Genomic DNA, 19,591 nt, shown 5'->3' with positions numbered 1-19,591 from the left:
ACTCGTGGTACAAAATATGACTAGACGAAGTTTTTATTCCCAAGTCGTTGGTCTTTTAATAAGCTTAGTGAGCTAATAAACGTTTATTAAAGGTTTTTTGGTTTTCATTGGTATTATTTATAAAGACAAAAACTCGTTATATTTCTCTCTTTATTTTATTATTTAAAATGAAAACAAGATCAACCTTTACTTGCTGTAAGTCCCGTGAACAGATATCAGTGCGAAGTAATACTTTGAAAGTTAGCAAAAATGTATTGATGTAGATTGTTTCAGGACCTACGAATTGATTGGAAACATGGAATTAATTAACGCCTATTAGTTCCCATCAAATACTATCTATTGTGGAAGAACATCAAACTCAAACTCAAACTCAAATATCTTTATTCAACATAGAAGCATTACACTTTCTTATTGATGGTCAATTGAAACACTACCACCGGTTCGGAAAGAAAATACCCTGACCTGAGAAGAACCGGCGAAAGAAACTCAGCGGGTTTTTTTTTTTGTTTGTCTTATGTATTATGTAAATAAACAATTTAATATGAGATGAAATAGCCATCTATTGCCAATTAATTAAATTATATAGTGTGGCGAACTTTGAAGACATATCACGAATGCGTTACTTTTATATTATATAGTAATATTCAATTACTTTGTTTTTTTTTAGAGAATCAATGTTCAGACGATCATGTTGGTCACTAGATAGGAAGTGGTCACCATTAGTATGAACATTAGTATTGTAAGAAATCTTAATTATTTTTGTATATAACTACAGTAAATAAAACTCACTCTTTCTAGTATTGTTGTTTAGCGGAAGAATGATGAGTGGGTGGTACCTACAAATCCGTAGGGATTTTAAAGTGACATATTATCTGAGAAAAATAATTGCATTTTTTTTTAATTTTAATATAAAAAAGAAATCAATAAAAAATAATGTATATCTTAGACGACAATTATTATTAGAACTATAATTGAACGCTGCAGTGCAAATTTACACAGAGAATAAGTCCACCACTCAGCTCGATGCTGAGGCTTAAATCACGTCCTTGTTTTTCCAGCAAGATTAATTTACCAAGATTTAAAATATTAACCATAATTCGAATCAATAACACATACCGATCGTTTGTTTTTATAAAAAAAATAATAATCAATTATATATATTTTTTTATTTAAAATATGTTAGCCGAAATTCATTTTAATTTGAATAATTTACTATTTTCTTTAGGATTATTTATTATTAATTTATAATAACAGCAATGGTGATGAGTTGTTTTATGGCTTAAATTCTGGCAAGCAAAGCTGCCTTAAATGTTATGCACTTAATTTGTGTTGTCTTTATTATTAATATTTTGCTCAATAGTGAACGAAAACATCGTAAGATAACCTACTCGATGAAAATTAAGAGTGTAGTGGAAATATTTTTACCAACTACCAAGATTTTCACATGACTCGAAAATAGCATTAGCCCACTAGTGTAAGACTTATGGGCTTCTTCTTACTACTCTATAGCACCTTCTTAAGTTTTAACGAAGAGTTACTATTAATGGATAAACCACAACCCCAGCAGTATACAAGTTAATCCTTTTAAAAGCATAACATGATAATATCCATTTAGTTTAAAATTTGAGTGTGAAAGAAATTTTAAAATGTAAGTTACAGATATAATAGATTCAACTTAGAGTGGCTTTATTTGAATGAATGCTAATACTAACGTGAAACAAAAGCAACATTGTGTTCTATTTAAACTTTGTTGCGGCCACATACACACAATAGCTTACAAAATGCATTATCAAAATGAAAGTTAGTCACGCAAATATATTCAAGCAATTTTTGGACAATGCGAAATGAAAGCCAAATATTCTGGAATTGTGATAACTATTCCAAACTTTTATAGTAGGGTCACGTGGCGATGGTGATAACTGCCTCGTTGCCTAACTATTTTTACTCTTGAAAACAAAAAGTGATTAAATTTTTCCCCTTGAGAAATTTTCAGTAGCAACTCGGAGTTTGAAAGTCGAAGTGAAGCCTGATCTTGCGCTGAACTTCTTTCCAGTCCCAACAAATTGGAGTCCCGTAGGAATATTTTAGTGAGAGCACAGCGGATTCATTATTTTGTCTCTTGACGATAGCCGCCGATATCGAAATCAGTCAGGAAGGAAACATAAAGTTGGGTACATGTTATTATTACTGCTATCATTTTTTATAATAATTATAATCATTTTTCGATTTTTTTTTAAAGTAAATATTTATTTTTAATTTAATATTTAGTAGTGAAACGACAATATAGTTTCATTAAATTAATTAGTTAATCCAAGTATATATACCAAAAGAGTTTCCACTTAAAAATAATACAGTGCAACGAGGAATAAAAATTGAAGATATATTACATATTCAAGAAGTATAACAAAATTCATCAAAACATACCAAAAATATAAACAATAAAAATAAAGCCATAATTAGCACTTTCCGACTCTTATACGATATAAATATAATATCAGTAGTCGAAGACAACCCATATATTATTCCTGTAGTTGAAAGGCCTTACGACGTTAGACATAAGTAGGGGTCCATTTTCATACTACTATTTATAACAAAGTCATATCAACGGATAAAGCTGACTTACAAAAGATGGCCCATCGACAGCCTTTCTTCCTACCTTTAAGAATCAACCGAAAAAGACCATCAACTGCTGGAAAGAATGGGTTCCAAAGGAAAAAATCCTCAAGATTACCAAGTAAGGATCCTTTGTTAAAATATCCGTAGTAAAACTTTTCATAGTCTCAGATGACGTATGAGGTTTTCCGATGTAACCATTTGTAAGCAGTCATTGTTAGCAGACAAAGCACCGGCCAGGCCGACCCCTGTTAAATCTACCAGAACAGTATAAAGGAAATGTAAGGCGATAAACATCAGGACAATCATGAGACTGTATCTGGGAATTACACGAACTCTTGCGTCTGAGACGTGAACGTAAGATTAAGAATTTACGAAGCGGAAACTGAGTTTTGATTTTAAGCTTACATTTGATATAAGCGTTCTTTTTTTAAATTAAATACGACCGCAGACTTGTTTTGTAAGAAGTATGAGCCTCACATCACTGATACCTAACCAAACTTAAAACAAAGATCTCCTATTACTGAAGTTTCACTGGCTCACTCAGCCTTCAAACTAGAATATAATGATAACATGTATAGGGATAAATATGTGATGAGATGATGTCTACCCAGGTGGTGTTGCATAATCCCCTACCACGAAAACACATAATATTTGACAGCATATTAAAGAGGGTACCCAAAAATTATATGTTAGGTTTTTAATTATTTTTGTAGAGCAAATTTTCTCATCAAATTTGTGAAGCAGCGATCAAAAATTAGCTTATTAGAGCATAAGTTTATTCCGTCACTTTGATTCTAACAAAATTCTTAGTAGACGCGACCGACATGAGAAAAGATGCAAAATAATCAGCTGTAAGTGGTTTGGTTACGATCTTTGGAACATCTGATAAAATCTCAGTAACAGTTTTATTGGTTTGATATAAGGACACGGATTGCGGTAGTTTCAAACGTTCATAATTGTCAAAAACATTGTGTAACTGAACCAGTTTCAACGAACAAATCGGAATCAGGTACGAGATTTAATACAAACAGTCAAAGTTTAAAAGTATCCAAAAACGCTCGCGCGATATTCTCGCCTCGTAAAGTTCGATCGGGACATTTTTCATTTTATCAACATTTGTCTCAGAAATTCAAGTTGCAACGAATTCTTTCAATCGAACCGCGCGATCGGCTCCATCGTTCAATAAGCACACGAGTTCGTCACAGCCAATATTCCTATTACGAGAGAAATTTTATTGAAAACGTAACCGGTGTCGTAGGAAATTTTGTGATATTCGCTTTTAAAATACGTCAATTTAAGGTTGGGATTTTGGTAGCAAGTAAACCGAAAATCTGTATCGTTGCAAAGTAAACTTTAATAGGATTAATTTAAAGTTGATTATAAATTAGCGAGGTAAGCGTGGATCAGTGCTCGGTATCAAGTGATTTGCAACAAGTTAAATAATCACAGTCTGGCTGTAAGCGCACGCTCGGGGTCGCCAACCGCCTACGTCGCCCTCTAGCCGCTGTTTTGGCAAACTAATAAAAAAAGGTTTATTGTCTATTTAGTAGGGATGAACAAAAAGATTGTTTTAATAATTCTGTTTAGATAAGATATGTTTTTAAATTAAAATATTTTACGCTTTATATTACAAAACGTTATCTTTCCGAAATACATATAAAATCTAGCAATTACAGAGAGGATTTTAAAATTAGCCTACTCATATATGATATATAAAAATGTGTTTTCCAATTACAAGGTAAATATTAGTAGGAACGTTAATATAATATATTAATAACCTCGTGGGTCAAGCAGTTGCAAAGCTCCGGGTTGGTATGATAAGAAATAAAGGATGAAAGTTATATATTCATTATCATCTTCTATATAAATTATAAATAAGATAATTTTAGTATAACTTTCCTTTAACTTCTAACACGTCATATTACAAGATTAATTTATTTATTATTACAGCATCTGTTAATCTATACATATAATAAAGTTTGTTTGTAATATTAAAATAATCACTTTTTACGAAATGCATATGTATGTTTACACGGTACATATACCATAATAATATTTTTTACAATTTTTATCTGTCTGTCTGTCCTAATCTCTGGAACGGCTAGATCAATTCTGAAGGAACATCAATGGCAGATAGTTGATTTCATAAGAAGTAAGTCCAAGCAATGTCCAAATACTATCCAATACAGCGAGCAACCGTCGAGCCGAGTTAACACAAAAGCGTCCTAATACTTAACTATTAAGTTATAATAAAATCTCCGAACTGAATAATAACTTTTTTTAATTCGAGCATTTTGTCACGGGTACAGCTAGTATGACAATATTTATAGTTACAAATACCATACCATATCATAATATTCGCGGGCTGGAGATTGTACTTACTTTTACAAATAATAGCGTTAATCTGTATAGACACACGCGCCGTTGATTAATGGGACGACTTTTTGAAACTGACATTAATTGGATATCATTTTCTCTGATTCTAGTGAACGTAATTTATTTATATATATAGCGTTAATTATTTTAGTCTATTGCTGTTATCGTTCGGAATACATAGTTATCTCATATAATGCAACCAATCGAGTTGCCTGTCGTAGTTATTATTTATTACCAGTGATAAGACTTAGTTCGGGCCCCTCTGGGGGGTAAGACTCATGAGGTGTAGTTACTCCTAACGTGTCTTCCGTCCGCTGAACAGCAATAACTTGTATCCTTGTGTTCAAGTACGCCAATCTTATTATAGACACAAGAGATAAATCCAAAATCAGAACTAGAACATTTCATTTACGATAGGATCCATATAGGAACGGAAAAATAAACTTTTGTTTATACACATATATTATTATATGCTATTCAAACTACACCGAAACACCGATGTTATCTCGATAACTTTTGTAATACAAAAATTTAATCTTATTATTGATTCGCACGCATTAACCATCGCATTAATATCATTAGACAAACATACTATTATAGAGCTTCTTAATAATTTACGAATAGCAATTCGAATAATTTTTTGACATGTTTATATTATCAATTGTCGGAATACATTTTATTTGAAACCGACGCTGATGAAAGCCGCAAAGTTGCGGGTATGGCTCGTATTACATATTTATACGGAAATACCTTACATTCTGCGTCAAGGATTCCAGGAACAATATGAAATAGTTGGGATGATCAAGTTTAAAAATAACACAAAGTTCCAGCTCTACGCGAGGAAAATTAGCAATTTAATATAACCAACCGACCAAATGTTCCTATATCACATGGAAATGTGTCTTTCGAAATATGTTTTAGACAACCTTGTCAAAAAAAATCGCAATGGTTCCGCCGTACGAAAGTTATTTTTTATAAGTATACACACTTATAAAAATTACGCTTATGTTATACTATTTTCAGAACAGTGCGGTGAAGGTATTTTCTCAATTAAAAATATAAATAAAAATTTAGAGGGAAATAGCAGATACATAGACTCAATCCTGTAATGTTATCACAGATACTTAAATAGGCTTACTCAACTCAAGATATGGTATCTAATATAAACATGAGTCGAATTATGTGGTAGGTTAGGGCATTGTCGATGTAAAAAACGATTAAAATTACATACTGTGGCAATCTGTGGGCGGTGATGATCTCTTACCATCACCATTTTCTGGACCATCTACCTAAAATAACTTCGCAGATCGCAGCAAGATCGAATTCAAGACGTTGCATCCTGAGACAGGAACGTACACAGTTCCAAACTTATTAATCATCACGCTGGACATTATGTACCAATTATTTCAGTAGCATCAAACCCTGATATCAAATTTTCCACCTGAAGATTGAAAGTTTAACTATATGAATGTCACGTTAATTACTGTACGGGGAGTATACTCGTAACGACGAAGGCTTGTCACGACATGATTACACATGTCAGCATCACGCGGTCCACGTCAAGCGACAATTAACAAGCCAGTTGACGAATTACCACATTAGTGCTCGATGTAGCAATATGTTTTAGAATATTTAAAATGTTAAATCAAATCAAATCGATTCAAAATAAACTTTATGCAAGTAGACTTTTACAAGCATTTTTTAATCGTCATTTTACAATTAAGTGAAGCTACCATCGGTTCGGAAAGTAGACAAAGTAGAAGTAAGAACCGGCATGAAACTCAGTAGTTATTCTTTTTCAACATTTAAAACATACAAATAAATATATTGTAAGGACGTTTTATGCATCGTCATTAACCCGAAGAAAACTAACTCAGAAGTATCGTGACATTTGCTTGTCATTGGTGGTATTGTACGGATGACGGTGACAAGGAGTGTTGGCCATGAGTAGGGTCACATAAGCCATTTTGATTCTACTGGATGTTATTTGATTATTGAAGTTTGCAATATTGGTTTTTGATATTCTTTTGTGTGTTATTTCGCTTCGGGTTGCTATAAATATAACATCAAGAATTGATAAAATATCGACAATCTAATATATTTAGGAATCATTTAAATAATATATCGTTTTTAATAAATATATTATACGTACATGTGTATATTTTTTATGTATAACTTTACCAATTTTAATGGTGCTTATCAGTGTGAGTCTGAGTAAGTCTTAGGATGACTTAAACTGATCACAGAATATGTGCTGCATACGTTTAAAACTGACGATCATGGTTTACTAAAATAAAGTTGCCTTCCCACAGTTGGGTTAAAGCCTTCTCAACTTTTGAGGTGAAAGTTTGAAGCTTCCACCACGCTACTCCATAGTGACTCAGTGACTTATACGAGCTTACTCACGACGTTTTACTTCATCACCGAACCTACGAGAACCCGCCCTCTCCGGTTGTCGTAATATAAGAACTGACTTAACAATATGTTAATAAAGATCGCGCCCGTGCCTTCGAATGGACATTCTCCGCGTCGATTTCATACCGACATGTAAAAGGGTTTTGTTTAGAAATTCTGGACGTTACGTATTATTATTATTATGTCGATATTTAGCTAATAAAGCACGTACATTGTACTAACTTTTAGTAACTAACCGCTACAGAAAGTTTGATTAATTATGAGCAGTTGTTTAATAATGTTCAGTATTCATATTTGCTACATATAATAAATTGTATTATTAATTTATAAATTTAGGTACAAGAGTTTGAAGGATGTCTGTTATAATGTACGATATGATTAATAAGCGTGGCTTATTCGTGTTGATTTTTATGCAATATTGTATATGGCAACACTGTGACATTATGCCGGTTATTATGTAGAAAAATTGTCAAACAGTATAATTTATAGACATTTTACTGCCAATATCAGAATAATTAATTATAAGTTGGCGTATATTCAAAGTATTGTTCACAAATTCAGTAAAGTTTTAATTAAGCAAATCAATCACAGATAATTTCACAGTAGCTATAAATATCTTTATGTTAAAATATCACAAACACATATAAACACTAAATCTATTTAAAATACAGACTGTTGGAAATTAGCGATTCGTCGCATACGTGGTGCGCGGGAAATCTTAAATGTAACTGCATTCAAGATGGCTGCCTCGCTACCAGCGCCGCGACGCTTCACTAGAGCGCCGTTCGATTTCCATTGACACTCTTTTCCAGCCAGTACGAAAAACATGATGGCGCACCATGCGCCGTCAAATTCTTAAAATATCGCTATCATAACAAAAACAGACAGTGTTTGTTATGTATAATAACATTTGTTCTATTATCCAATGAATCTCATTTATATTTTTTCTCATATTCTTACAAAATAATATCATGAATCGGGACTAAAATAGGACCTAACAAATATTTGCATATAAAATAATCTAGAATTCTAAAATTCCTACGACGTATTTTTTACAAATTCCATATATTTAGCGCTCAACTTTTTACTTTTCTTGACATATTCGAATTGGCATATTTTTTCGCGAGGCAAGTCTCCACGAGGCGCAAATGATAAGACGTATTAGGTCACGTACGAATTAGGCATTTGATGCTTGTGTCGATTTCATATCGACCTTTAGAGGTTTGCATGGAATTTAAATATCATTACAACCTGGTTTTGAGTTTACCAACTTTAGATCATCAAACCAACCACGAGAAAAGTTGTCGAAGACTGATTAAATTGAGCAATCCACGTGGCATTGAGTAATATATCCGGTAGTGTCGGATTGAGATTTCATCGATTTTTGAGAATTACCTGATAATATGTAAGTATATTAACATATACAATTCTGCAATAAATGTCTGAGGTGTGGAAAGCTGGTGTCCATAGATTATTGTTCATAATCACCCGTGATGGTAATTGGTATCCAAGAAGATGAGGCGCGTACACGTCCTTTATTAGACACAAAATAAAACTGAAGGACATCCTTCTAAATCTGTTATTTTTTAATGTTTTTCACCTTATATGTCAAAGGAAGTATTGTTGGAAGTTAAATTTGTTAAGGAAAATGTACAATTCGATTAAAAAAATTACCAAACTGGCTATCTAACCAGTATCTCCTATTTCTCGAAATAGCAAACTATACAAATATAGTTATATTGTGTTCTATTCTATGTACATAATATAACTATGTCTTCTATGTACATAGTTATATTAAGTACATAGAAGTTATTCTTGTTAAGGAAAATGTACTATTCGATTAAAAAAATTACCAAACTAGCTATCTAACCAGTATCTCCTATTTCTCGAAATAGCAAACTATACAAACATAAATAAGTAAATATAAGGGTCAATATAAAATAATTGTTCCGGGCCCACACAAAGTCGCCGCTAAAGTAAAAAAGGATGACTCATAAAAAAGTCCCAAATAATACGCCGTGCTCTCCTAGGTTACCCGTTCGCTTTTAGGGTATTAGGGCATAAAAAAGTAATGTCCCTTTGACAATGGACGCGAAAACTGAATTTATTTTCGGCGGACTTGCCTGTTTCGTTATTCACCTATCTGTAATAAATCTTTGACAAGACCGTGTTTGTACTACATTTTGGAGATGGTGGGTAGGGTACGCAAATCATAGCTAAAGGTGTCAGCGGATTCCTCTAATCCAACCTAGAATAAGGTTCTCAGTTATATAACTATGTGCTCAGGACGTTAAAATAAAACAATGTTAGAAAAATATATACTTCGTAAAATAATTTGATAAATGTATTACCTCCACCAATCGGCGAAGCCGCTTGTGAAAGATCCAAACATATTAAATGGACCAATGAAACATACAAAAACACTATTGTTTCAAAAAAAAAGTAACGAAACAAAAATATTTCATATTTCAAATTCTAAATTTGCCATCCTGTTATGACGATTGTACAGACTCCAAATAAAGACTTTCAGGCATTTTAAAATAATAGAAAGATGCCAAGGGCACGGACAATACGTCTGTTGTGATTTGTTTATTTAATATTGCGTCTCGCCGTCTATGCGAATTGATATTAACGAAACTTCACATAGTAATATCAAAGTGACATTTACATATTAGATAAAGTTAGACTTTGTCTGAGCAAATGTCCCGGGTCTGTCATACGCACGGCGTCACATAGAAATTAAAATGTTTGCGCTTGATTAACATAATAATATATAGATTTACATTTTATTGACTTCAATCTGTGCTCCATGTGTAGCATTCTATATATGCAACTAATAATAATAGTGATGTGATATCTATTTACATGACTGCCTGAAGTATAGTGTGTGCGTGTGTGAATATTTTAAAGTATTCATATAGAAAAGTATGTATTTTATTATTTCATCATAAATTTTAAATATCTAAACATTTTTGATTGATTATTTTTTGAGTCACGATTTAGATGTATAATCGTTATAACGCCATGTCAAATTACATTACCTATAAATTAATTGGTTAATTTAATTGACTACACCGGTCGATTAAGGCTATGCTTGTACTATTACAAGTGCACTATCCTTGACCTTAGTCTCATAGTCTGTTGATACGACAATACGATAACAGAGAGAGTCCAGGCGTAGAGCCCTTTACATGCTTTCTTAGGCATGTTAATTTAAACAATCCAATATCCAGCGATGTGTAATTCCACAAAAATATATAAAAAGAACTTAGTATTAATCTGTTTTACGCTTAGAAACCGAAACTTAACACTCAGATAACATACATTCCATTATAATAAAACAAATACAGAGTGTAGGATTTTAATACACCTGTACCAATAACATAGTTATATATATGTATATGATGTATCCTCTTACGATCCTAACCAAACTAATGGAGGGATTTCGCAACTTATTTGTTTAAATGAAATTAATTAATTCCCTAATTAAGAGTATTATCATCACTAGTTACACAGAACAAAAGTTAATAGAAATATTGATTTTAATATAATACATGTATTATAATACCTCATTCGTGGAAACAAAACAAGTTTCAAACGGTATAATTTCATACATATGTTAGACTTGAATCAATAATTAATCATTTCTAGGAACCGGTATGATTTCTACCTATCGACGTTTCAAATGAGCGTTATCAGCCATTGAGTGGTATTGCGTTCGCAAATGTGAAGCCTTTATTTCCCATTAGATATTTACAAATAATCAGTAATAGCTGGTAAGTGGGGTTCATTTTATATATAATTAATTAATTGTTGTGTCAAATTAAAAGTACATTGCGCTTGCTGAATCATTGTCAAGAGTACCACTCGCTGTCATGATTTATTAAAATTTTCAATTAAATCAAAAAAATAAAATCGAAATATACTTTATTTAGTAGGCTTTTACAAGCACTTTTGAATCATCATTTAACAACTGTATTAAGTGAAGCTATCACCGGTTCAACCAGGAAGAATTAGCAAGAAAAATAAGATTCATTTAACCTCCGAATCCACCAATATCTCGTTTTCGAATCGAATCGAATCTAAACAACATTTGATTCCAGCGATATTATAATCCAGCTGAGTTTTAGTACACTTTATAAATCTACGTTGTAATATAGCTGAGTTTTAGTACATTTAATAAGTCGCTAGTTTTTTCATAGATGGTTTATTTTTCATTATAATGACTTTTGTATTCGCGTTGATTTTAGTACTCAAATATCTACACTATTTTATTCTCATATTAAAATGGTTATTTGTTGTTTACATTATTCACGTATTAGTTTTCCATTGCGTATCCTATAGTATTGGAAACCTTGTACTCTTGACTAGTTTTTATTTTATTAATTCACTTTTCATCAAAATTACGGCGTGGAAGTTACGAATGGGCGTCAACATGTTATAGGAGACAAGTTATAGCCCACGGATTCGCTCGTTTTGTCCTTCCTTGAAATTCAAATTTCATCAAATGCATTTGGTCGTGAACAGACAGACAGAGTTACTATCAGATTTATAATATTAGTATAAATTTACCCCACTAAGTCTTTCTTCAGTTTTCACTCCCTAGCTCTTCACACCGACCGCCTTTATATTTCCGCGGTTTCTAGCCATGAGTTAAAACTGAGTTTGCACCTACGTTGGCATATAATTAAAACAAGATATTTGTTATTCAACAATTCCTATCCCTTTCAAAACAAACTATTTATAACAGGTTCATGAAAACAATCAGAAAATAACTGTTTGGTTTATTTGTTTATACGAATATCTATTTGAATTCTATACTATGTTATATTGAGAATACGCAAGCGTAGCCCACTCACATGTATTTATTACCATTATCGTAATAACAAATAATATTTCCGTACAAACATAAACAAACGCTTTGTTGCTTCACACGTACGCTGTGTTTAAGGTTATGAAAAGTAATGTGCACACGTACTGCGTCAAATTACCATATTACAAAATCAAAAATATGAAATTAAATATACTATATTCATATTAGCTCTTACAAATGATTTATATTTAAAATTTTATAAAACAATATTAAACGATAAGTTTTATGATTAACTAGCGACCCGCCCGGCTTCACACCGTTCAAAAATCAAAATCAAAATAAACTTTATTCAAGTACGCTTTTACAAGCACTTTTGAATCGTCATTTTACAATTAAGTGAAGCTACCACCGCTTCGGAAAGTAGATTCTACCGAGAAGAACCGGCAAGAAAATCAGTAGTTACTCTTTTTTAACATTTAATAAATACAAAGTTATATTAGTTAAATACAATTATTTAAATTAATATATCCTGCTTGAAAGTCAACAGGTATTAACTCCACGGTTTTTTAATTACAATGCTCATACTAAATATACTGCAGAATGACTTACAATGTTCACAGTATTTCAGTCATTCTCTAATATATTGTGCGTGTATTACATACATATAAATCTTCCTCTTAAGTACATCATCTGTTAAATAAAATGTTATGTAATTTTAAAGATATAAGCATACATAAGGATAAACAGCGTTAAGAGACTTTGTTTTATTATGCAATGATGATGTTATTCGAAAAATACGAAATATATTACAAAGTATCGTCAGTGTTACGATGTCGAGGACGACACGTCAACGATGGTCTTCTACGACTGACATATGCTAGAAGTATCTAATAATAGTAATGACAATTCCTATGGCTAACATATTGGCTACAATCTTAAACCTCAGTTAACGGTTAACCACAAAGTGACTTTAGAACAGTCACCCTGCATCAGATTATTTGATTACACCAATTTAGTACTTTGAAGTTCCGTGAGACTGGCTTCGATTGAATTCACGACCTTTAGACAAATTGATCTATTTCATTCGCTGGTGTATCTCGTCCAGTTAAAGGATTATTCCAGATATTTCTAGAAACATCGAAACTGAGCTCAACGTTTAAAGTCTACTTAGCATAATCGGTCAATCGATTTAACATAATCCTGTATGTAATATGTAAACATACATCTGTCGAATGCTAATATCTTCCGTGTTAGTAAAAATTGAAAATCGTAGTAATAATAGGTTATAAAATTTTCAAAAAACTTTCTTTAAGTCAAATACACCGTTACCACTATAATAATAGTAACACTATTATTTTATAGTAAATTGTCTGTATATTTCACACTACTGGGCTAAGGCCTTTTGTCCCTTTTCGGAGAAGGTTAAGAGCATATCCCACGACGCTACCCCAATGCGGGGTTGTGGATTCACATGTGGCAAATTTCGATGTAATTGAACACTTGCAGGTTTCTTCACGATGTTTTCCTTTACAGCTGAGCTCGAGATGAATTATAGACACAAATTAAGTACGTGCCTTGGTTGTAACTTGCAATCATCGGATAACATTTACGCTACGATGTACGTTCTAACCACTGTGCCATCTCGGCTCATCATGTACATACACTGTGCATATTGTATATGCACGTGCATAAAAATACAAATATCACAAGAAAAAAAAAAACCTATGTAGCCATCTATAAACAAACGCACAAATGCAATAAACAAAATGAAATATATTCAACGTCTGCAATCGTGATCTGTCCCAAATGAAACAGCCAACACTGATTTACGACGCTTTCCCGTGACCGGTCTGGAGAAGGTATCTTACTGGAATAGTTCCATACTAGATTTAATTATAAATAATAAATATTAACCATGACCAAAAAGCAGCATCACAGCGAGCGCAAGATAATAATGCTTTTATTCTCTCGCTCCGGCTTCGCAGAGGTGGATATAAGTATTTTTTTAAATATTTTTACCTTTTATTTATATTTTTCTATCGCTTTTTTCCGTTACGTTTAACAATTGTCATTTTATTTCAACTTAGTCACACAAAAAACTTTAACCGTCTTTATGAAGCCTTCTGTCTATTAGTGAAAACCGCATGAAAATTCCATTCAGTAGTTTTTGCGTTTATAGCGAACATACAGACAGACGCGGACAAAGGACTTTGTTTTATAATATGTAGTGATAAAATAAAAATATTATAAACAAGATAATGTGCTGGAAATTTTCAAATAAAAATGGAATAATGAAGCTAAGACAATATTGTCTTGAGTAATCTGAGCACTGAGTGTTCCTAACCAGTATAGTAAATAAACAACGCTTTTCATTCGCACTGATCGTGTTGCGTCACTGCGCTGTCACTCGGGTATGGATTGTGTTTATAAAATGTACTTTGGCAGCGAATCTTAAATAAATTGTTTGATATATCGTATGAAATTAAATAATTAAATGATGGGGAAAATTGCCACACTGTTTTGTTATCTGACTTCAAAGGTAAATAACCAATGTAACGGTTTTTGATGGTACCAAGGATTTGAAAATTTACGTTACAATAATTAAAAAAAAAATCGAAATCAAAATAAACTTTATTCAAGTAGGATTTTACAAGCATTTTTGAATCGTCATTTTACAATTAAAAATAATCAGATCTCAACAGGTGTTAACTCCACGCTTTTTTATCATCTATAAAATCTTGTATCGAATATTATGCCTTTTTTACCAATGTATTATGTGTTGTACGAAACGGCAAAGTTAAAAATTTCTGCGGATTTTTATTATAGAACGATGCCTTGCGGCAAGAAGGATTTATTGTTATTATAAACTTTATTTTGACGTTATTAAAATTGTATTTAAAATAATATTTTATTTCATAAAAAATTCTATCCGATATATTTTAGCACTAGTCTTAGTTAACAGAGAAATAAAATATCTATTAGTATTCGTCGAACTGTTTAGCGAGGACACGCTAATTTTTGGGTATACTTATCAAATTTGAGCGTTTGATTGAACTCGTGACTTAAAACGTGCTAGACGGTTTCGGCTGCTTTGTCTGTTGTGTTTTTTAAATAACGCTACCTAATAATGTTTTTTTTTTTATTTATTTAGTTTACAACACGTACAGGCTCGCAGATGCCCGTGCCTTTTTTTACATTACATTAAACATTTTGGCGTTAGCTAATAATGTTGCGGAAGTCCTCGTGTCTGAGTTATGGGGACCAAACAGCGTCACAAGATACAATATAGTGCCTGTCTGTAGGTTCAGAGACATTCATATAATGTATTGAGACAGTAGATCAAGTATACGTATTATTTTCGTGGCTCACTACCCAGAGCTATTCGACAAAAATCCGGTATGGATGGACTGGCCCGAACTCCGGCATAAACCTAAGACTACCCTTAAAATCTAGCCACTAAAGCAACGATTATCATTTAATGTTATGAGATAGCAAATGGATGCAAACACAGAACGAAATAGTACGCAGTCTAAATCCGTTACAACAATAACACAAACCGCGTGACGTTAATTGAAGACAAAACACTATCTGCCGGCGCCAACCCATCATCTCTGCGTAAACACGACGACTGGGAATACTATTAGCGTTAGTTTTGTATCCGTTCCTTGTCAGCAGCCTTTTAAAGTAACTAATATGCGCGTTAAATTAAATACAAATACAATTAATTAAATACAATTAAAGACAAATGAACGAAATATTTTTAAAAGAAAAGAAAAGAACTCAGGATTATATACTCAGTATTAACACATTAGTAAAATGCAAGAATGGAAGAACTTATGGCTAATTAGCTATCTCTTCCAGACAACCCAACTTGAGAGTGATTTTTAAAATCATCCGCGTAGCCGGTGCTGTCATAAAGTTACATACAAATATTTACACATTAATACTTATACTTATTACATCTATAAATATGTGTTTATAATATATATCTCTATTATATACACAATAACATACACTAATACATGTTTTGTAATGTGAAATGATTTTATCCCTATTTATAGTATAATTAAATCCATCATGATTATATATAATTCCGTTAATCTCTTCGAGTACCATTTACATCTGTTAATCTATTATTACCATTTACTAATAGACAGATTGATTCGCGAGGTACATAACATTTATGAATATTTTGTACTAATTAGGTACATGCGTTTGGTATATATTCCTATATATATTTATCGCGCTATATATTCCTCTAAACATAATCAAAAGTAAAATTTCGTGTTACTACGCATCACACACGTGTGTTCTCCGTACAGCAAAATTATTAAATAGTACTGCAGTCGTCGATATCGCTCGGCAGATCCTTAAGCCTTATAAATTGTATTTTTTTCATGGAAAATAATTCTCATTTATTTTGTTGTGCAGTTGTCACTTTATCACTAAATATTATATAACACAGTCCCCTGGCTGCGTCTGACTGTCTGTATGTTCGCGATAAACTCTAAAACTATTGAACGGATTTTCATGCGGTTTTCACTAATAGATTAGTATTCATAAGGAAGGTTTAAGGTTTTGTGTTAATAAGTTAAAATTGATCGATAATTGTTAAACATGTCGGGAAACAGCAACAAAAATATATATACTTTAATGTTAAAATATAAAAAAAACGCTTACGTCCCGTGCGAAGTCGGGACGGGCCGCTAGTTTAGTTATAAGCTAATACACGAGTACATAAACTTCTTAACAGTTCGAAGAATCTATTTCATATTATAATAAGTTAGATGAATAGAAAATAGTGTTCATATGTTGGAAAAATATATTTAAACTGTAAAGTTGAACTTTTCGCTGATACTGTTAGTTGTTTGGTGATATTAAAGTTTTGTTTTCTCCCTTGTTTCAGATACAACAATAAGATGTCGGGGCTGTCACTGTAACCGCTTAAGCAATATGTAAGTTTCAATTTAATTTTAAATATTCAGCAGCGCTCAAATAATATTAAAAGTTTATAAAATAAACCGATACCCCAAAATTTTCACGAAATGAAAATAAACTAAGTTTGGACGTCTAGTCTTTTATGTTAAATACAAAATTATAATGAAAAATATTATGATCGCTTACGCCAATTAACGAAAAATTAATATTTTTCTTCGTTATTATTACAGGTAAATCTTTGCTCGTGGACAAGATTGTTTTCGTCGAAAAAAAAAAGGGTTGATAGTACCTAACCATGGAGCTGGAAGATGTGGAAATGTATGGGCACGACAATTTCTCCTTCGACCACAATGGGACTCTAAACGGCACGTATGAAAATTGCCCGAACATCAACCTCCCTGTCGTATACGTTGTGACGCAGATCCTCTACGCCATAGTATGTGTCGTCGGCTTACTTGGGAATACGCTGGTCATATATGTCGTCCTTCGATATTCAAAAATGCAAACGGTGACTAACATGTACATTGTAAACTTGGCCATCGCTGACGAGTGCTTCCTCATAGGAATACCATTCCTTATCGTCACAATGTCGCTACGAGCTTGGCCATTTGGAAGATTCATGTGCAAGGCGTATATGATATCCACTGGGATCAACCAATTTACGAGCAGTATATTTCTTTGCATCATGAGTGCTGATAGATACATAGCTGTGTGTCATCCTATAGCGGCGCCCCGTCTAAGAACACCTTTCGTCTCACGAATAGTTTCAGCGGCTGCTTGGACGGCTTCAGCGTTGGTTATGACGCCCATTTTCATGTATACAACACTGATACAAACTGAAAATGGACTGTCGTGTAATATCGTTTGGCCAGAAAGAGAATTCAATAAAGGGCAGGCCTCGTTCACCCTGTACTCTTTTGCACTTGGCTTTGCATCACCTTTAACCCTTATCTTTGTATTTTATTGTCTTGTAATAAGAAAGTTAAAGACGGTCGGCCCTAAGAACAAATCGAAAGAGAAGAAGCGCTCCCACAGGAAAGTGACTAAATTAGTACTCACAGTCATAGCTGTGTATGTCCTCTGTTGGCTGCCATATTGGGCTTTTCAAGTTGCTTTGATATATTCACCACCAACAGAGTGCGCCAGTCGCATTACGATCACAGTGTTCCTCGTGGCCGCCTGTTTCAGTTATAGTAACTCAGCGATGAATCCTATTCTGTACGCCTTCCTATCGGACAACTTCAAGAAGAGTTTTTTAAAGGCTTGTACTTGTGCAGCAGGAAAGGACGTCAATGCGACGTTGCATGTTGAGAATAGTGTCATACCCCGAAAGAAGGGAGGAAGTGCGGCGCGTGCCCAATCTCGCGCTCTAGCGGAAGCTCGAGGACTCACGGGTCCACGAGAAGGAGCTTGTGGATCTAGGTCGGAGGCGTCTACAGCAATAACTTCGAGGTCCATCGCTGCCAGCGAAGCTCTTCACATGGAGACAAGGCCATCCACCCTGGCGCCGCTTATAGCACCAAATGGTGTTTCGCATTCGCGTCTTTGAGTGCGGGCCTCGCGCCGGTGTCGCGAGGCCTCAGCTACTCTGCTAGAGGAGGACACTTTAATTGTTTCTATAGATTAGTTTTATAAAGACTGGAATAAATGTGTGATTGTGTCTGACAGCTGCGTGAGACACGAGCCCTGTCTCCTCACTTGTCGGAGTTACTTAGTTTAGAATAAGGTTTAATTCTTAATGGTTTATATTCTACGAAAATAAATGTAATGTGTGGACCTGCGTATACGAGTACAAGTTTCTGGTAGGATATTGATTATAAGTGATTGTCTTAAATTGTATCTTGTAAAGTGTTCGATCGATGGATAAAACGATGTTATTTGGCCTAGGGTTGTAACGAAGAATTTATTAATATTTAGGTAGTTTATCGCAAGGCGAATAGTTAATTTGTATACCATTAATATTGTTTATTGTATAAATGTACATATCGTGTAAATATTCACACAATTGTCACAATGTCACAGTTATAATAAAAAATTGGATTCGTGATGAATAAATTTTCTTATTTGAATACCCTGATTTTTATTGCGGTTCGTGAAGTTGAGAATAGGCACGGTCGAAAAATATTAGCTCTCATAAAGAGTATCAATCACGTGAGGCGACATGTAGTTGGGGGGTAAGGAGGCGAGGAGGCAGAGTCGGAGACACGAAGAGGCCAGGCGACGTGGATGGATACGCAAATACAGCCACATAAGCTGAATAGAGTCGAGCCCGGCGGGGTCGCAGCCGACCACTAAGCCATAGTAATACAATTCCATCAGGATATTGCGGCGAAGGGAGCTTTGTGTCCCATATTACAAGTATTTTCATATATTAAGTTCATAACCCTAAATTTAACACCGCATCCGAATAATTTGCATACTTTACAAATTCCT

General features: G+C 33.4%; 1 protein-coding gene across 1 annotated transcript in view; it reads left to right on the top strand.

The window, feature by feature from the left end:
* Positions 1 to 19,198, top strand: part of LOC124533844 (somatostatin receptor type 2-like) — a 118,347-nt gene extending 99,149 nt beyond the window's left edge. Inside the window, exons 4-5 of the mRNA XM_047109381.1 lie at positions 17,127 to 17,175; positions 17,389 to 19,198. Coding sequence (XP_046965337.1) covers positions 17,454 to 18,707 — 1,254 coding nt within the window. The 5' untranslated portion in view covers positions 17,127 to 17,175; positions 17,389 to 17,453 and the 3' untranslated portion in view covers positions 18,708 to 19,198. The remainder of the gene's footprint in view (positions 1 to 17,126; positions 17,176 to 17,388) is intronic.
* The last annotated feature ends 393 nt before the right edge of the window (positions 19,199 to 19,591 follow it).

The sequence above is a fragment of the Vanessa cardui genome, chromosome 11 (assembly GCF_905220365.1).
Source record: "Vanessa cardui chromosome 11, ilVanCard2.1, whole genome shotgun sequence".
In the NCBI taxonomy this organism is placed as follows: Eukaryota; Metazoa; Arthropoda; class Insecta; order Lepidoptera; family Nymphalidae; genus Vanessa; species Vanessa cardui.
This window is presented reverse-complemented; position numbering and strand designations above follow the sequence as displayed.